Raw genomic sequence first — 20979 nt, forward strand, 5'->3', positions numbered from 1 at the left:
ATAGTTAGAGAAGAAGTAGCATGCGGAGCGGTACCCCCGTGACGCCGGGGTGCATCTGGCCCCCGTCTCGCCCCAGACCACGCACCGCGTTGATGCCACTGAGCTGCTGTGACAGCTGCATCACGATGGCGATGATGAGGGGACTGCGCAGCGCCGGCGACTTGACCAGCTGCAGCATGGTGAAGCGCGCTTCGGCCTGCTGCGCCCGCTCCTCCGTCTTCATCTCCTCCACGTCGTCCTCGATGTTGTTGCAGTGACGCAGCTGACGCAGCGCTGCGGGAGACGGCCGGAACATGACAGGGAGCCCGACGCTGACCGCGCGAGACGGGGCCACAGCACGGCGGGACAGCGCAGCGCTGTGGGAGACAACCGGAGCATGACAGGGAGCCCGACGCTGACCGCGCGGGGCGGGGCCACAGCACGGCGCCAGCGCTGCACGCGCGGCGGCAGGTCACAGCTGGGCAGAAAAGCATCACAAACGAACGCGATACCTGGCGAATGACGAGCGAGAGTATCTAGGTCGATCGTATCTAGAACTAAACATGTCCGGTGCAGCGAAGGGTGACCGGTCCGGCGAACCTGGCTGATGTCAGTCAGCATAGGCGAGAGAGTTTCACGAGGGCACAATCCCGGAGACATGGCAGCATTTCTGTCGGCGTGAGCAGAGAGCACATCGCTCCACCTGGCTTCCGCCGACTGACCTTTGCGTGCCTCCTGCTCCTTCTGTTTGGTGATGAGCAGGTAGCGCGGCGACTCGGGACACATGGGGAGCAGCACCAGCTGCAGCGCCGACGGGCAGACGGCCAGCCCTGCGGCAGCGGCGCCCGTCACACCCACGCTCAGCTGTTAACATGCGGACACCACCGGCAGCGGCGACACTGAGGCGCGCGCGGGCCGCACGCCGCTCCCCGTGGTGGCAGCACAGAGATCCACCTCAGGGTAGGGCTGGCGAGTGGCTTCAGTTGTTCCCAACATGTTTCCCGTGTTTGCATCAGCAGCGCTAATTTCACCACATCCGATGACAGAATTCATATTTAACTCTCAGTGCACCATAAGAGAGGCGGCTACAGTTCATGCCAAAGGGCGCCGGGGGAGGGAGGGGGAAGGGGGACACCGCGAGCGAATCACGCTGCGTTCCACGACCCCAACATATCGATCAGGTCTCGACGCGACAGGGCCTCTGGAGCCACGCCCGGACTGTACTGTCGCCGGAAATAGATGCAATTTCAGCACGACGGACCAGGCTCGTGCATTAAATGCAGCTCGCCAAACTTGCTGGACCGGTCGACACACTGCGGGCCATCGAGCGGTCCGTATACTTGTGCCAATCACAGCTGTGTCTATTTAGTTTCATTTCGGTGTCCAAATGTCAAGTCGTGGTCAAGTGAGCTCAGGTCAATCCGGTCAAGTGAGATCAACATCTATCGGGCCGCCATCTGGTTTCCGTTGTCTGAGCCCGTATGTTATGTTGTGCTGCTCTGCTTGCTTCTATAATGGTTTCACATGTTAATGGCTGTCATCTTTAATTTGGTTTTTGGTACCAGATGCGTGATTATTATCATTAGTATTATTATCATTGCGAACCTTGGCGAAATTCAACCGGTGGCTTTTCTAACGCGGCGTCAGTATATGCTACATAGATCAATACATAACACGCAACACGTGCAAATGAGACGCAACACCAGCGATACACATACGACGTTATAAAACATGAGCGACTTGTGATACAATCAGCACCTGCACGTCATTGCCAGTTGGTCAATTTAGGTAAGCTCTCTGATGAAAGGCATTGCTTTACCCTTGAGCTCATTTACGTCTTCCCTCTTCTACTCTATCACTATCTGACCTAGTCTGTTCGTCTCCTCCGGTTTCATTTTATTTGGTTTTATTTAATTTGGCCTGTTCTGGTCTGATGTAACCCGTTTATTCCGACCTGTTCTGGTCTGATGTAACCCGTTTATTCCAACCTGGTCTGGTCTGATGTAACCCGTTTATTCCGACCTGGTCTGGTCTCATGCAACCCGTTTATTCCGACATGGTCTGGTCTCATCTATTCTTTGAGTTTTTTTACTCTGGTGTATTCTTGTCTGGACTGGGGTGGTTCGGTTTGGTCCAGCCTGGCCCTGGTACTGCTCTGGTTTGGTCTGCAACACACAACTCGACCGACCCTCCACATGGGTGGTCAGGCAACGCGCGCCCCGGTCACGTCCGACCCTCGGGATAACGTAAACGGTGGCATGCAGAATCCCACACGGAAAAATAAACCGGTTGGATACAATATTCCGCCGCCAATTGGACAGATGAATACGCAAGCGTGCGCGTGCGCGACTGCTCACTGGCCTGCAGAGCAGGCCCTCACGGCCGCAGGTTCGCGGCGGCCGGCGCCGCGCCACCCCGCCTCCGCCGCGCCACCCCGCCTCCGCCACCCCCGCGGCACCGAGCGGCGCCGATATTGCGGCCCGGCCAGCGGGCAATAAGGCTCCCCGGCGGCGTGCCTGGCGTACCGAGGGTCAACCATCCCCGCCTATCGTCCCGCAAGGCAGCGCGGCTGGCGCGTGCCGGCACGGGTGTGGAGGAGGCCACGTGCACGCCAGACCAGACCGGCCAGATGGAGCCGTCTAGGCGGCCGGCGGCCGACGCCCATTCTCCCACGAAGAGCGCGGAGGTCAGAGGACCTGCCCTGCAGCCAGTGCTCCGATGTCAGGCGCCACATGTACGAGCGCGAGCCACTATCTGTGGTGCTGACAGGAACGCAGCCCCAACACAGGGTCCGCAAGGCGCCGGCACGAGGTCAGGACAGGGTCCGTACGCTGTCAGCACAGGTCCGGAAGAGACGAGTATGGTGAAGGTATGGGCTCAGCAGTCAGCATGGTGCCGGCACAGGGTCCGTACGGGACCGGCGCGAGTAACGTCGGCACGGGCCTCCAGCGTCCATCGATGACAGACGCGAAGTCGGCACCAGATCAGCCTGAGATCGGTCGACTTCCACATAGGATCAGCACAGGAGAGCTCTCACGACCGGCACGGGGGTTTGGCACAGGACTAATGCAGGATCTGTGTGGGACCGACGCGAGCGGGATCGGATCCGTGAGAGATGGAAACCTGTATGGTGCCTGCACGGCATAGGTGCACGATCAGTTTCGTATCGTTGTGGGTTCGGCGTGATTTCAGTCCGGGTTGACAGTCCGCCGCGTGACAGCGCACAGGGTGGGGGGAGGGGGAGGGGGCACTGACGGTCGCTGACTGGCAGCGCTGGGGCACACGCGCACGCGATAGCAGGCTCAAGTGCGCCGATGAGTGGGGCAAAACTTGGACTGGATCTGACACCGCAGACTAACGCCGCCTGGCAACCGTGGCCGGGCGATACCGTCGGCGGCGCACTCACCTAGCAGCAGGGGCCAGCCGTCGTCCGTGCCAAGCAGCTGAGTCAGACCGAGCACCTGCAACGACGGCCGTTCAAACCAGCCGCCATCGAGCCGACACGTGCGGGACATTGGCACTGGCCGGTGAGCCATACACACACAAACTCGACAGTCATTCGAGCCGTCAGTCAGCGCTCTTCAAAAGAGGACGCGGCAGCCATCGAGTCTGCGTCTCAGGCGCTGACAGACGGCATTTCGACATAACCGTCGGCTGGTTCGGAGCAGTCAAAATCAGCCGACCTCTCGCCTCTGTCAGCCGGTCCCAGGCGCGATCGATCGAGTTCGAGAAGGGTCGATGCTGACCGCCCCGCCGATGGCCGCCGCCGCCCGCCCCTCAGCCGGCGGCAGCGTCAGTGTCGGTGTCGGCATCGGCGTCGGCGTCGGCGTCGGCGTCGGTGTCGGTGTCGGTGTCGGTGTCGGTGTCGGTTTCGGTGTCGGTGTCGGTGTCGGTGTCGGTGTCGGTGTCGGTGTCGGTGTCGGTATCGGCATCGGTATCAGTGTCAGTATCGGTGTCTGTGTCGCAGCCAGTGTTAATATTGGTGGCGGTGGCGGTGGCGGTGGCGGTGTCAGCGTCAGTGACAGCATCAGTGTCTGTGTCTGAGTCAGTGTCAGTGTCAGTGTCAGTCAGCGTCAGTACCTGAGACAGCAGGAGGCCGATGGTGACCGCCAGCTGGTTGACGATGCCGACGCCGCCGCGCAGGTTCACCGGCGCTATCTCCGACACGTACATGGGCACCAGCGACGTGCTCAGGCCTGGGGGAGGGGGCGGACGCGTTAGTCCAGCGCACGGACTTGGCGAGAGTCAACACTCGAGACAAAGCGGCGCAGCGGACAATGGCTGTCGGTGCGCCCCGGGCCGCGGTCATGGTGCCCGCCTGGGACCGTTCCCCGCCGCCGGCGGAGAGGGTCGCGGCGCCGTGTCGTCAGCAGCGGCGTCGGCGTTGCGCGAACGCACGCGCTATCGACAAAGCCCGACGCTCGTCCCACTGACGACAGACGTGGCCGCCGTCAATACTTCGGGCTGAAGACAGAGTCGTCCGAGAGCGCCGCAGCGTGGGAGTTCCTGCGCCTGACTCGCGCATGGGATGACCGCGAGCGGGGTTTACATAACACACACATTTTAACGACCATAACTTTGCGGGCGTTATGTAATTCTGGCGTTGTCAGAACTAGCTTCACGGACTATAACGTTCATATTAGTGCCTCCGCATACTGCAGGGACCAGCATGAACATACCAAGCGCAGCCGCACCCCACATTCCAGGACTCCGTCTGTTCTGTAACCAAAACCCCCGACTCGTCTGTAAGCAGCGCTCTCGGATGCGCACAGAAGTGCCCTGGACCTTGAAGTATGGACACATTCCTTTCCAAGTGCGCCATTGCACATCTAATCTTAGCGTCGGCTCGGCTTTGGCCTCCGCGGCTCGCGCGCTCCGCCCTACTGACCGCAGTTGTAGCCGATCACAAGTCGGCCGATGATGAGCATCTCGAACGACGAGGAGAGGTGGCTGAGTCCCATCAGGCCGGCGCCCACAATGCCGACGAGGTCGTTCAGCAGCAGGCCGCCCTTCCTGGAAGCAGCAGCACTCGTCGGTACGGCGCGGCGTGCCCGACGTCGCGGAAGGCGCCCGGGTAGAGCTTCCGCTGCTCCTAGCCCGGAGATCGGGACATGACAACGCCGACCGGCACATGCTGACTGTCTGATCCTGCTGTAGAACGTGGTGCACGAACCGTGCCAGTCCGCGCACGCCTGCATTTCGCTGTCCACCCAGCGTATTTAACTGATGACGCCATTCAAGGCGATGTAATAATTTGATCATAGGAAAAAGGTCAATAAATAATCATACCACGGTCGATGGCACAGATGTCTGGCCGGCTGCCGCTGTCGATACCGCCTGTACAGATCTCCCTCGCGGGTGAGGAGGTGAGCAAGCGTGATCTTAATGACCGCGGTGGGACGACGAAAAGGTCACCAACACCTAAATCCGTACTCAATTAAGCGCGAAAAGGTCCACGATGGCTTCAGATCGTCTCGAATTAAGCGGAAGCGTTATGGAGTGTTTATGAAAATGTTCACATCACAGCGCAGCGCGCGGTTCTAACGGGGGGGGGGGGGGGCATGTCTGCTGCAGGAGGCCCGGCGGAGCAGCTGCCACTCGCCATGCACATGCACTCTACAATAACAGCACTATCTCCGCCCCTTTCCGTGCCACAAGGCCATGTTCGAACCCTGCACGGGCAGGAGCGTAGTTCACTACAAGCGTTCGCTTGCACATACACTGAAGGGTATGTTATTACCGCTGTATGCACGTATGTACATGCACGTCACACCCCGCATTGAAACGGGCGCTCCGGCCGCGGCCGGCGTGGCCTGTATCCCAGCTCCCAGCAGCCGGTCGATCCGTCAGGCGCCCTGGACTAACCCTCCCTCCCCCACCCCGCCCCGCCCCCTGCCAGCAATACACGCCCATACCACGACAGTAAGAGCGGCAGAAACAGAGCAGGACAGCCCGTGTCAGGAGATGTCTTCGGGGAGAACTGCGCTGACCGATCATCCTTTACCCCCAAAGATGTGGTATTTTTAAATCATTTGGAACTGCATTTGAATTTTAGGTATGGAAGGGAATGCTACACAATTTATGGGGTTTTGAACCGAACTAGCCATCTTGAAGATTATCCGGCGCAGTTCACAGTCCCCCATTCTTAAGACCTAAACCCCTCTAATTTCTCAGCTAAATGCCCACAAAGATGAAAAAAGGTATTTCGCGGAGACTTTTTCAATGTCACCCAGGCATCCATGGAGCCGTCATGACGTCATTCAAATCCTGCTCTTCCGTGGCCATTCGGCGATTAAGACCAAGATATGTATAATTGTTCAGTCGTCTTTATCTGGCGTTCGTAAGAACAATTTCCAGATAAAACGGCCGCGTCAACTGGCTCTCAATCCATGTTGTGCAATGTACGATTACGTAATCAAACAAGGCTGTACTGAAGAGCATCTTTACTTAACAGAAAGATGGCGTTGTTCAGAGCAGTCTTTTTCACTTCAAAATATACCAATAATTATAATTAAGCCTATTTCATCACATCTGTTGCTTGTTTAAAAATCATCAAATGTGGAGCATCCCCTTTTCAACATCACGGCACCCGCAGACCCGGTGTAAAAGCCGCGGCTCCAGGGGGCGGATGGGTAAGGCCTCCAGTCTCAGAAGATCTCCAGTCTCGGCCGTTCCGCCCATGCGTCAGGCGTGGGCGTCCCGCCAGACCGTCAGGAGGTCGGGCCATGTGGGACATGGGGGCAGGGGACGAGGAGCATTCCGCGTCGCTCTCGACGCACGAGTCGCCGTCGTCGGCGCATCCCACGGCCGGCACCTGTCCTCTGAGCGGTCGGCCCGCTTGTGGGAGGAGGGGGGGGGGGGCGGGGGGGGGCGGGGGGGGGGGGGGGGGGGGGGGGGCGGGGCACCGGCCGTCAGGGCCCGACACCTGCCCGGATGTCCTGCCGCAACCAGCCGGGTAAGTGACGGGCGCGGCTGTTGTGACAACCTTCAGAGCGCGAGGTTACCCCGGACAGCCTCGGATGCCGGCGTCTCGTGCACCGCCGTGGTGACGGCGAGGGGATTACGTAACCGTTATATAACCGACGAGCCCTTTACCGGCCGCCGGCGGCCAACCACGGCGCCGGCCGCCGGCGTCAGTTGCAAAAACAAGATATGCTCTTCTGAGGAATACCACCGGCGTGAAGGCCAGACAGGACGAACAAGGACAGCCCCGCCCCCACCGGATCCGCTTGAGTAAAATGCAGCAATGCGGCGGCTCTTCTGGCTACGTCGGAGGGATGGCCAAAACTTGTGAAAGTCAGCCAGCCAACCCTATCTGACCCGTCAGCGTGATGTGATCGGACAGCTCCAAATGGTCCGGCAGCGCGATACGATCAGCCAGCCCCAACTGGTCCATCAGTGTCATACAATAGACCAGCCCCAACTGGACCCTCAGCGTGATGCGATCAGCCAGTCCCAACTGGTCCATCAGCGTCATACAATCGGTCAGCCCCAACTGGTCCGTCAGTGTGATGCGATCGGCCAACCCCTACTAGTCCATCAGCGTGATGCGATCGGCCAGCCCCAATTGGTCCATCAACGTGATGCAATTGGTCAGCCCCAACTGGTCCATCAGCGTGATGGGATCAGCCAGTACGCTAACTTAAGATTAACCAGGGAGACCTCTACAGACCATCTAACCAAAATGTCAAGATGCTGACAAAATGTGATGTCCAGATCCTGTACCCAAAATGCCTGAGCCCGATCCCTTATTTTTGCGGCATGACTGCGACAATATTCCGCAAGTAAGCACTGGCGGGATGCCTGCCCCAATGTGCAGAGAATGCCTACGCTAGGGATGTCGGGGTTGTGTTCACAAACAAACGCTTAGTTGCCATCATGTGTGACACGTGCCTGCACGGTCCTAGTAGGTCATATTGATGACACGGATTTGTTTTGCTCTGAAAGCAATCGAGGCGGACTTCCACACACGCTACACAACCTGATTTCGCTCCAGTGACATGATCCTCCACTGTTCGCTGGAGGTGACCACCAGTCACGTCAGTATTATTTCCTTAAACACGAGTTCTGGTAACGTTGGTTTAGACATATGTACATCAAGAAGTGCATAAAGGATGCGTTTTCTTTTGGAAATTAGCTGCGCAGCATCGTATAAAACAAGCTGGAGTGTGGGCTAGTGCCCAATGACGATGAAGGTAACGACGATGAGAAAATAGCACCATCTTACATTTTCCACAAAATACTCATATTTACATATGTACTTCATCAAGCATATATTTTGATATTTACATAGTACATTGCATCTAACTTTCAATGTCGTAGCAGCAAAACAAAAGGGGAGTGAAGGCAGCAATATCATGTGATTTGTGTAATGCGTTCTTTAATTGTTTACACACATATATATATATATATATATATATATATATATATATATATATATATATATATATATATATGGGTAATGGGTTAAATCACCTGAGAAGCGAAGCACATATCTTTACCCCCGAACAGAACAACGCAACCCAAGGTGATTTAGCTGATTACACTAGAGCGATGTTCTGTAACTGCGCAGATAATTCCTTTAGTGAATACATCTGTTTCTTTATACAAGCATCAGAACAATTCCGTTCCCTTCATGAGACTAAGATGTCCAGGGGTGCAGGCCTGTCATGAGCAGCCCCACCTGTGGTACACATTTCATGGAGGTTCTCTCGAACAGCTGTCGGCTATTTCCAGTCCAATGGCTGGGTAAAGGCACGTGAGCCGCCAGTCAAACGCTTACTTCGCCGTGTGCTTCGGGAGAGAAAGCTGTTCTCCAAGCATTCGGTGGCGAGGTCGCACCTAGGGTCTTGATAAGGGGGAGGGTAAGCAATCAAAAAGCAATGTGCAATGTTTCCCCCTGATGCTGACAGCCCAGCCCCCCCCCCCCCCCCCCCAGGCACTGAATAAGGCCCGTTTAATTTCTAGAGCACAATTTTCCCCGTTTTGTTTCTATTTTTACCTTATTTAACTAGGACGGATTATTAGGACGAAATACATAGGACGAATTCACAGCACGGATTACATATAAGCACCTCGAACTGAACGGATTAGCATTTACAGCACCGCGAATTAATACTGGATCTGGTGCTGAAACTGCAAGACTAAAGGTAAGATCACTATTATTTGTGTTGCCTTAGCTGCTTAAGCTCGGATGACGGTCTTTAACTATACTGGCAAAGTATATGCTGCAATCTAACATTTGACTGATGCCAATTATTTTGGAAGACTTTCAGAGACATTATTTCACGGCGGCCGTTTTGGCGCGCCCACGTGCGCCCGCCTGGTGTTATCTGAACTGGTGTTATCTGAAGAACTGGTGTTATCTGAACTGGTGCCTGGTGTTATCTGAAGCAGCCGGCGCCGTTCGGTTCCACGGAAACAGCAACCCCGACCATTGCTGTTCTTGCTCCTAAGATAGCAAACACGCAGGCCCAAAACGTGGTGTGTCATTGGTTTCACTAGCCAATTCTGCGAAAGGACAAACGTGCTAAGGCAAAAACGGGTTGGCCTTTGTTTCTGAGACAATATCGATCCACTCTATTGACACAAATGCGACCCACTGCCAGTTACGGGCAAGGGGCTCGTGAAATGAGCACCAGGGGTACATAATCGGTTTAGACCAAAGGCTGAGATGTCATTCCGTCCCAGCGCGGGGTGCCTATCGGCTGCCATTCTGGCAACACGTAGGGATCCCAAAGTCGATCCGGAGGCCCTTGGGTGATAGATACATCATACAATGGTTCCCCTCGCTGACGCGGGAGGCCCTTTGACCTGGACAGTTAGTCCCAAACCACGCAGGGGCTCTCATTGACGCAAAAATATATGCAAGGGGTTAAATAATCGCCCAGATACTCCAGTTCGGTTCAATGGCCCTCCACTGAACTGGGGTGTGCGGCTCCACGTTGGGTATCGGGCCTGCGACTGACACAGGAGCCTTTCGTTGTCTTCTTGTGCACTCTCGGCATAAGTTCTCATGTGCCATTCGTTGCCAAAGCGTTGTGACCAACGCAAGAGGCCCTTTGGGCATTCGAGGTCCCGTCCCTGTCCCTGTTCAGAAAATTATCCCCTGGCCGACTCGGGGGCCCTGCCGACGCATGCACCCTGTTGAGACGCTACGAGCCCCTGGCCGACACCGCGACCTCTCATTACTTCACGGTTCCTGACCAATGTAAATTGTGGGCTTGGCCTCGTCCCTGCTTGGTAAGTAAGTCCATCGGCTCAACCCGACATGACACAGATTGCTTGGTGTTGGTGATTTCTGGTCGACATGAGGGCTGTATTTCCCCAGGGGGTCCCCGAGCGGTGCAAGAGGCCATCTGTCTGACACTTACTCCCAGCCCTGGAGGCCGGGTCTTTAAGGTGACCCACGGCCAGGAATTCAGACCTCCGGTCCTCCAATAGGGCCTTAGCCTCTAACCTACTGCGGGCCCCTTGCCTACCCAAGGCCCCTCGTCAGGCATTGTGGACCCCTCGCTGACACAGGGGGAGGGGGCCTCACTGACCCAGCATCCCAGCCCAATGTAAATTGTGAGCTCAAGTCTTGTCCCTACTTTGGACATGGGCTCTTAGGCTAGACCGGTGTGGGGCCGATCGTTCAGTGCTGGAGGCGCCTGACCGCGATATAGAGGCCCTCATGGACCCAGAAGCTCCAAAGCAGGGCAAAGGGGCCTTCTAATCTGATTCTAATCTGATAAGGGGTATCGGCCCTGCGGGCCGAGACCCCTTAATACGACCTCCTTCCGGCCCTTGGGGCCTTTAATCGTGGCTCCGAGGAGCCTCGACGGACCACCGGGACCTACGGAGGGGAGGGGCAGGTGCCCCTTATCTGCTCCACTGTCTGGTGTTGACCATTACAAGATGCTACTGCTAATTGTGGGGTTTTCAGATTGTCGGCCATTGTTCGAGACCCCCGTGGTAAATAAGTTTCCCAGTCGGGATCTAAGAATTACGAGTGACTTTAATCCTGCTGGGGGAGACCTGCCAGTCTTGATCGGGCCGTAGCGCGTACTGACCTGCCGAACCGGTTGGCAATGTAGGCCCCTGAGAAGCCGCCGACCATGCCCCCGATGGCGAATATGGACACGGCCACCGACCACACGAAGTCGAGCGTCGAGCTCTGTATCGTCGTGCCGTACCGGGTCCGCCACACGTTCTTTATGAAATCCTCGATGATCTGAAACGCACGCGACGGCCGATTCCATCACGCGGCCAGCAGCCCGACACGACAGGAGCACAATGTGACGCACCAGCACGGAAAGAACGCGCGACAAGCTGCGCAGGGTGACATCCCGGGACCCATCTCGGAAAACAGCGAGAACATGGCAATCTTCAGTTGGTCCGCACCAAGAGAGGACCAGAGCACTGGTCCGCTCATGTCACCTCAGCATGACGTGCAGTTTTCTGGGACGGGACAGCTTAAGTTGCTGCGTGCCGACCACAGACTGCTTATCCGACATTGCACAACATTCCTGTTTTGCTCATCAGTTAGTCTTTAGCGGCAGGCCTCGTCGGCGAATAATGGTGCATGCAAACGGCCTGCATTTTCGGTGTGCAGAACCCGGCACACGGGTATCAATTGGCGTTACCATCATCCTCGACCCAAGATAGTTATCAGCCGTTCCTATTTTTTGCGGCGCGCTCGCCGGGCTGCCGCCGACGAAGGAATTTCCCCGAGGTCATGACTGTGCAGCCCCGGCGCAGCGCCCAAAAATGCTGCCTATCGTGACCCCACAGCCCGATGGCGCAGTCACGTGACCTGCGAGGTCACCTGACCGCGGCCAGGCCCCCCTCTCACTCACGTGCTGAGGGGCGTTGATGACGCCGGTGTTGTAGCCGAACTGGAACATGCCCAGCACGGCCGAGAAAATGGCCGACACCAGGAACAGCGTCAGGCCCTGTGGAAAAGACAGCATGTAAGTAGACCGTGCCTGTCATAAGATACCAAAACTAGTCGGTCCGGCTTCGATGCATGTCGGTCATCTGGTGTTTTTGGCCCCAGGACGCGTCGCCACAAATATGTACACATAAATGTGGTGCGACCAAAATTGTTATTCTCAGTAAGCGAGGTAACTTGAACATGATGCCATCTCAGAGCCGAAATATAAGTGGCCCTATCCGACAAACATTCGTCAAAATTAGAGAACCGATGCCGCGTGTCGCATGTCGAGATGGCGAACCCGCGACCGAAGGGTTTTTTCAACACGTAACACAGAGCGCCTTTCTTTTGATTTCTTTTGTGCTCAGGCCTCACCCCGGTCACCACCACTAATAACAATCCACCCGCCAATCATGTACGCTTTCTCTGCCGATACAGCAGTCCAAGTATTGCACTCAGACTGGGGCCAGACTCAGACCAGACAGCGGTCTGCTGAACGGGCCGGAAGACCTAGCGAACACCAGGCGCATGCGCGCCTCCTTAGGCCCTTAGCGCTGATGTTGCTGGCAAACTGGCGCGCGTACAAATACGGCGTATCCCCACATATTTGCGAATACATATAACCTAGTCTAATTCAAATGACGCTTATTCGTTATGATATCATATAAAATGAGATGAAGTACGTTGTGGCGCGTGAATATGTCATATATCGCATGTCAAGTGTAGTAATGACATAGGAGGACTTCAGCCCTGCCCGTAACTTTTGCTGCATCCCCGTCCAGCTTTGAGAAGAAAGCACGCCAAACCCGGGGAAGTCAATTTATTGGCGCATTTGGAGGGGAGGGTTTCGCCATTGCTCACTGTTAGGTCCACCTACCTCATTCTGCGAAACTACGCCGCTACCCCGACCTATGCTTCAGGCAACATAGAGCGGGTCAAAGGTGCTGACCTTGGGGTGAGGTTTTCATTGGACTGGGTGGGTACTTCGCATCAGGACACACAAGCGGGATACACAAACATGCATGGCATCTAATGCAATAGAGCATATATTTCGACGACATTTCCACGCAAACGCCGCTACGCATTACGATCTCAGTGTCACCTTTATGACGCGCTTGTAGTTCTCATCAAGCCAGATATATTGCCATTTATATAATTGCGCTCTTCTACATCACCACCCTTTTGTTCAGTTTGGTTGCTCAGTTTGCCCAGTTTGGCCAATAACACGAACAATTCAATTTCTCAGCTTAAGACCTTTCTTTCTCATGGCGAGACAAGACCGACCATTGGAAGCAAGAAGAAGCGCGTGTCCATGGCGCCGCTTCCACAGACGCCAGGATTTCGAAACAAGGACAGCATTTGTGGCGAACTTCAAATGGTTCTGCACACGTCCAGCTGTGTGCAGAACAGCTGGGGTGGGCCCGCCGCTGCCGACGGGCGGGGTTGTCTGTACAGTAGTGTATGCGGGTGCTGGTGCTGCAGGTGCTGGTCCACACGCCGAAGACACTTCTTGATCGAAGCTATCGTGCGTGAAAAGGTATCGCCGATACCGACTGCGTGACGCAGCGTTTGCTCAAGAAGTCGGGAATTGACAGTTATCGGGGCACTGATCTACTGCTTCTGCTGCAACGACATCCGCACGGCAGCAGTGGTATCATGACGCCCCAGATAACCTTTCTGCAAGGTTGGTATGCACCGTGTTACCTTGGATCTCACCTTGAGGTGTCTGATAAACAATGCACTGCGTTTTTAATGGAGTGGCCTGAAAACCACCACAAAACTTTCTTCGCAGCCCATGCATACCATCTGGGAGATAATGTAATAAATACACTTAATGCTGTTATTGTTACTGTAACTGGTTTCTAGTTCGGGAAAGTACAAATCGCATGCATGCATGAAACAAACTATGCTGGGAGGATGGAACGCAATATTTCATGATACCCAGAAATGCAGAAACTTTAAACACTATCAGATGTTGCTTCTTAGTTCTCTGTCGTGGTCACTGAAACGTGTTAGTGCAATGCATTTAAGGTTAACCATTGTTACAGAATAACCCTGCAATGCGATTGTGTACATCGTGCTTGTGGATAGGTATTTACATCCTCACTATGCTATGCTCGGTGCTTTTACATTTTTTGCTCTCACTCCCCAGGACGCAAAATCTGAGTTCAAGCATCGCTGGGAAATTTCGATTGGCCTCCCAGACAGCTTTTGACGGATGCTTGTATGCCTCTGCGAGAAATGGGTAAATAGTTTGCACGTAGAACATGTGAGCTGTTTTGCTATTAGCGTCGGGTATGTCGGCTTTGCTCTTTCACCGTCATCAATCATATTCAATCAGTCATCAGTAGTGACACATTAATTGCACCCTCATATTTCAACCGACGGAACCCTCCAGTTCGGCGAATCAGCACCCCCGCCTGCCATCCGACCCAGCCATTATGCTCCATCAAACACACACTGAGCTCCGCCCACCGGGCAGAAGCACGACCGCCGACGTCCAGAGGTCACAGCACGACTGCCCATTAGACGTCCTGAGGTCACAGCACGACTGCCCATCGGACATCCAGAGATCACAGCACGACTGCCCATCAGACGTCCAGAGGTCACAGCACGACTGCCCATCAGACGTCCTGAGGTCACAGCACGACTGCCCATCAGACGTCCAGAGATCCCAGCACGACTGCCCATCAGACGTCCAGGGGTCACAGCACGACTGCCCATCAGACGTCCAGAGGTCACAGCACGACTACCCGGAGGCCAAAGCACGCGAGTGATGCGTCCTTATACGTCAGTCCAAATGCCCTCACTACGCAAATGAATTGCACCTACACGCCGAGTCACGCCTCGCGTGATGGAAACAATAACCAGCCTGAGACGTTCCATAGAATGACTAAAATCCTAGGATTCCCTGCCCAAAACAGGTCATGTGAGGTGAAGTCGGATCGGGTCGGACCTGCTCTTTTCAGATCCGCTGAAGATGGGTGGGGTCACATCATGTCAGACCAGTACTGTCTCCACCTGGTTCGAGTGTTACCAGATCACATCGGGTCAGCTCGGGGTCCGGTCACGCGAGGTCAAACCTGACCAGGTCGCTTTGGGTCCGCCCAAAGTCCGCTCGGGTCGGGTCGGGGTGTCGTCAACACATCCCGCGTCGCATCGGGTCGGGGCGGGCTGGCTGGGCTCTGTCGGAACCGCGACCGGTCAGGGCGCGAAGTGAGCGGCCCCGCACCGTCCACGCAGAACCGGGACTTCCAGCCCGAGAGTGAAAGGTTGTCCGTCGTGGCGGCGGACGTCCATGCTCTGTTCGGGCTCCACGTCTGAACGTCTGGACTCGTCTGGACCGACGATGGCGCATCTGACGCGTACCGACAGCTGTTCTCTTGACCTCCAACGGCGCCGCGAAAAATAGACGGGACAAGACTTGTCTTCGCAACCAGAGGCTTCATGTCCGCACGCCAAATGACGTCTTTTAGCGCGATATCGGCATCCTGTTTATGTAAACACATCCTTCGTTAAACCAACCGTTTACAAAACTGTGTTTACATGACGGAGGGATGACTCGTCATACTGTGCTCAACGGCAGAACGTAATCCTTCCCTGGCCGCTGGTTTCCTGCCAAACAAAAACAAACACACTGCCCGCGCGACACGGACCACGGGACCAGCCCACACACCCCGAGCGGCGCCCCCGCTGCAGGGGGCTCCGTGGCATCCAGACGTGCCGATCGGTGCGTTACGTTCGGACCCTGTGACAGCGCCGGCTTATCTTGCCGCCCGGTCCGGACACGGGCACTGAGTGACCTCCACGGCCGAAGATCGACATCGCGTGACGCAGCGTCCGTCACGTGACACGTGCGCCGTGCAAGCGTGCCACCGAGTCGGTCCTGGTGTCACGAGCACGGAGTAGCGCGGGTCGGCGAGAGCCCCGTGTCATGCGATGACACGCCGGGCGGCACGCTTCATATCGGGGGTAGCCACGTGACGCGCGGCGGATAATTGCACCGGACCATTGGCGGCTGGTGGATGAACCGCGGCGCTGTTGATTCGGTGGATAGCGTATCTCGGAATGGGTTTTAATTTCCGAGCCGATCGATCGTGACGTTGCAGATCGGTGAGCAATGCAACGTCCTTTAAACCAGCGAAGCAAAGTTCGACATGCCACAGGGCACTGTCTTCGGAAGGAAACGCTTCACCGGGAAGGACTAGGTGTCTAAATGAGACAATATTGATGTGACACCCGTGGGACGCCATTCATCCCACCTACCTTCCTCGGCGACGGAGGATTCGCGAAAACAGCGGGCTCATCTGCGGCTTCGTTGCCCATCTTGGGACGGCCGAGCTGCAAGTACAGTTAAAGCTGCAGCGTAAGAGCCCGAACGCCACCGGCCTGCACTTTCCCTGTCCACGACCGGCGCGGGATGCGCTCCGGGCGTGTTTTCGCGTCAGCGGGGCGATCGAGGCCTATCGTCCAGAGGTCGCGGTCACCAGCACACGTTCGAGGCCTCGGACGGCCGGCCGGCCGGCTCCTACGAGACCTCTCGCTGACGAGCGACGGATGCCGCCTCGACCCGACCTCCCCTGCGACTACCTGCCGCCCAGCGAGCCCCGGCTGCGCTCACGTCGTAGGTTTACTAGTGCGCATGCGTGGGCAGCCAGCCAGCCAAGTCAAGGCCGACGAAAGTCACAGGCGGTCCGACGGTGATAGGGGGAGGGCACCACTGGGCCGCTTCTGGAGGTGGCAGGGGTCGTTGGACCGCTGCACTTCCCGTGTGAGATGTGGCTTTCCAATCGGGAGTAACTGCTGCTGGCCAGTAGGCGTCCCACAGGCTGTCATTGGGACACACGTTGCCGCGACACGGGGTCGGAGGCGTGTCGCGCACGTAAAACATCGCGCTGTGGTCCCGCCGGATGTGTCAGATGATGCCCTCTGAGACGCCCTCTGGCGCCCTCTGAGACGCCCTCCGACGCCCTCTGAGACGCCCTTTGAGACGCCCTGGGGTAACTGAAGTGCGTCTCGGAGGACTGAAGGTGTTTCACAGACCCGGAGATGCGTCTGGGGTGCCTAACGGGACACCGCGGACCTGAGCAGGCGCCCGTCAGATTTGGTGACATTCTCAGATTGCGTAATGTGCCACTGACCTAAGAATATCGGCGATGCGAGATGTGAAATAAGTTCCTCCAGGCCTGTAAACACATTCCTCAGACCTGACGAGACCGAAGGACTGCAGGGGCGCTCCCGGGGGATGAAAGGGCGCCTCTTTTGAACGGGTGCACCAGAGGGCGGAAAGGTCTAGATATGTGAGGGGTTTGCAACAAAGCGCACGCGTTGCGATCTATATTTTTATCAAATTGCTTTCCCAGCAGGGACAATATGAAAGGAAATGAGGGAAATATCGTAGACCTTGGATCCGTTAGATGTGAATCCGAGATCCTGATGGATCCTAGGCTATTTTTTTTTAAAATTTGGGCGAAGTGTCCTCTGGGACTCTGGATATGGTGAAAATTCTGGTGGAAGATGCTCTAGAATCCAGTATGTTTTTTAAATCTTGCCAAGGCATTATCTGGAATCCTCGACCTGCTTTGAAATTAAGTAACAGGATTTTCTTGAATTTTGTACCTTTTTGAAATTTTTACAACATATTTTGTGATCTAGGATTTTCGAAGATGATGGCAGAAAATAATCTGGAATGTTGCTAACTTTAAATTTTGCTACAGGACCTTCCAGGATTCATTTGTACAGTAATGCTACGTGTTTTTGATAGGTAAAAAGGTCAAATCGAATGGTTGGAGGGGGTAACATAATTTGAGTCTCAACTCAACGCACTGCGATAAAGGCAATAAATGTAATTTCTTTCCCTTGGCTATTGGCATTCAGTCCACCTTGTTGGCAATCAAGCCATATGTCATAAGAGTACGCATATGTGCGAGATCAACCTTCAGTGTTGTGTGATATAACTAGTGCTATGGCATGCGCACTTTGCCAGTGATCCATTGTTCTTCATGAGTGCTGGTTACTATCACTCCATCCTGTTCTTTAAATGTTACTGCCCCAGCTCAAACATATACCATCTTCATTGAGAACAAATTTCCTTATTTGCTACATTCGATCTCGTACTTACATAACTATCTCTGTGCCTCCCTGTTAATAATCAGCATCAGAACCATGGTCAGACCGCTTGGTACACAGTACTGCAATTCTAATGTCATGAGGATGCGGTTGCCACATTCGTAGCATTGGTGAAAGTTGTAATATGGTGGCAGCGTAGCAGGGGGACACAAATATGTTTTGCCTCCTCCCCCAACTCAATTTTGGTGTGCCCCTTTTTAATTCAAAGACCGGGGGTGGAGTTTCCTATTCAGCTGGGAGGTTTCAGGCCCCTCCCCAACTTGGGCTTCAGCCCCCAACTGTGGGAAGAAAGTGAACAAAATCCGGGAGAATCCGGTTTGTTGACAGCTTCTGGCGACAGGTTGGGCCATTTTTCACCGTTCACCGCCACCTCCCCCAATCATTTGGCGAAGCTTCGCCCCTGTTAAAGGCATTGCAGCTACCCGTAGAGCACCAAAGTTCAGATCAAGGAGGCTCCCACAACTGAGGTAGAGGGTTAAGGATCGGGTTCAGAAGACCCTTACCCTGTCAAGAGACCCACTTTTTTTTATCATGAATGTACTTTTATGAATAGGATTGTTTGAGCCAATGCTCTGAATCATCTGACTGACGCTCTACATCGGAAGGCCCAATTCAAGGGAGTCCCCGTTCTGGGCTAGGAGGTGCCCTCTTTATCCGGGAGGTCCCATTTCTGGAACAGGCGACCCCTTTCATGCATGACATGACGGCGGTTCTGGATCGGTATACTCTGTTTTTGGACAAGAAGGCTCCTCGGCTAGGCTCGGAGACCCCCTCCGTTAATCTGTTCTGAATTAGGAGGTCACTCTTTGCATCCTGGAACAGAAGATCCTACTTTAGATTAGCGAGACCCTTTGCTGGAAGATTGGAAGATCCAAATTTTGAATTGCTATGACTGTTGACAAGTTTTAATTTGATATGATGTATATAACAGTCATGCCCCCAGTGCCCTTCCACTTGAATACGACACCGCGGAGGAAGCCCTCCTGCAGCAGGCCCCATGTAAAATTCTTCTCCCAACACAAAATCCGTAGCACTGCCCCTGAGCAACAGTACATCATAAAGAAGATATGTCATGTCATAACATAAGTGCTTAGCAGCGAGCTTAACAATGAAGCACAACAACACATTTGTGACAATGAATGCCTGATGGGTACTGCTAAAGGGATTGTCACACCATTGGATCACGTTTCAAATACATGCTCTGATGAGCCTTTGATGACTTCTTTCTTTTTTAAGTGGCCCCAGATGGCATCCCGTGTATGGACGATACTGGCGCATGGGCGCATAATGACGTCCGTCCGTATAAAGTTCACCATCGTTTCGGGTTCTTGTTGCACCAGTTGGCGTATTTTGGGGCAGGCTGCGTCATTTTTCACTGCTTCTCCCTCCCCTAACTAATTTTGCGAACTCTGCGGATGCATTGATAGTACCCAAGCAGTGCAGCAAAACAATGCTTTGTTTTATACTAATATGTCTCACTGGTACCAATGCAGTGTGCAATACCTGCTTATATCTTGTGTTCTACACCCACTTATAGATTGTGTTTTTATTGAACTCTTGGCCGACCCGTGGGTTGGATTCTGCCCCGGGCCAGCAACAGGCTGGTGGGGGCGGGGACCCACTTGGCCGCGGTGGTCCCGCGTCTGCGGCCAGCCCGGCTGGTCGATAGAGCGGGTCGAGATGGGCGCGTTATTATCCTCATTGTCCGCAGGCACTGCGCCCGCCACGTAGCTCGGCCGTTATCGGCCTGGCTCGTGCCGCGGCTACGTGCTGCTGGGCGAGAACTCTGCTGCGAGGGGGCGGCAGCAGTGGCTCCATGCATCCTAGTCCGCGCAAGGCGTGAAGTTCGTTCTCCAGACTAGGCTGTATGGACAACTGATCATGAGAATATCCGAAAATCTCTCAACACACTGCCAGAGCTACCAATACCGTTATGAAAATGAAGTCAATCGGTGACAGTATAACACAGAGATCGGTAGACCTGCTGGCGCCCAGTACATGGGAAAGGATGGACGTTGAAAAAGTATATAGCACATACAGTTCTGTGCGGGGTCGGATTTGGCCGGCCCAGCGGACCGGCAACCGACACCATGAGTCGGAGTCTTCCACAGAGAGGCGCTTCATCTAGCACCCCTGCATCCGACATAATGTTTGAAGATGTCAACATAAATAAAGCATTCCCACAAGATTATATCACACACACGCACGCACGCACGCACGCATATATATATATATATATATATATATATATATATATATATATATAAATGCCCGGTTCGCCACAGACGCTAGCACACCACCTCTGTTATGACAAAACACAAAACATCGCAGCTCCGAGCCGGCCATGAGGCAAGCATTTATCCAGACTGAAGCGCCTCTCTGTATATATATATATATATATATATATATATATATATATATATATATATCAAACTTGCATAATCAGCTGATGCCAGACTGCCAGAAGGCGTGACCAAGAAATGGAGACCGCAGTGCTGACATTGCCCTGCGTCATATAATCGTGACGAGATACCAGGCTGTTGACTATGATAACGTCGAGGCAAGAGAGGTTCGGAGCAAATTTCTTTGTTCTCAAGGCGGACTGTTCGGGGTCTCACCAAGTAGCATCGGCCACATGATAAATTGCATTTCAGCGATTTTGTTGTTGCTCAGTTAGTGATTGCAGTTTAGCGATTAAAATACAATTCAACAATATTTGCCACATGATTTGATTCGCATTCTTAAATGCACAGCATGACACATAATGCAAGAATCAGCCTCACTTGAGGCCACGTTGTGAGCTAGCGCGAGCGAGCTAAGCGACATCTACTGCGACTGAGCAAGCCGTGATCAGAGACACCTATTTCCACACGCCCGGCTGGCGAACAGCCTGAGGCAGGTGCGAGAGGACGCGGATAGTAGTCCTCGTTTCCGACGACATATTTTCATCACTG

The 20979-nt window shown here is 54.5% G+C and overlaps 1 protein-coding gene across 2 annotated transcripts in view; it reads right to left on the reverse strand.

The window, feature by feature from the left end:
• Nucleotides 1–20979, reverse strand: part of LOC119100864 (glucose transporter type 1) — a 48266-nt gene that overhangs the window by 7567 nt on the left and 19720 nt on the right. For both annotated transcript variants that reach the window (XM_037224036.1, XM_037224037.1), the window contains exons 4-10: nucleotides 11820–11915; nucleotides 11034–11194; nucleotides 4868–4992; nucleotides 4060–4175; nucleotides 3386–3440; nucleotides 702–809; nucleotides 86–273 (exon numbers count right to left, since the gene is read on the reverse strand). In XM_037224036.1, coding sequence (XP_037079931.1) covers nucleotides 86–273; nucleotides 702–809; nucleotides 3386–3440; nucleotides 4060–4175; nucleotides 4868–4992; nucleotides 11034–11194; nucleotides 11820–11915 — 849 coding nt within the window. The remainder of the gene's footprint in view (nucleotides 1–85; nucleotides 274–701; nucleotides 810–3385; nucleotides 3441–4059; nucleotides 4176–4867; nucleotides 4993–11033; nucleotides 11195–11819; nucleotides 11916–20979) is intronic.

The sequence above is a fragment of the Pollicipes pollicipes genome, unplaced genomic scaffold (assembly GCF_011947565.3).
Source record: "Pollicipes pollicipes isolate AB1234 unplaced genomic scaffold, Ppol_2.1 Scaffold_4881;HRSCAF=5763_pilon_pilon_pilon, whole genome shotgun sequence".
Classification (NCBI taxonomy): Eukaryota; Metazoa; Arthropoda; class Thecostraca; order Pollicipedomorpha; family Pollicipedidae; genus Pollicipes; species Pollicipes pollicipes.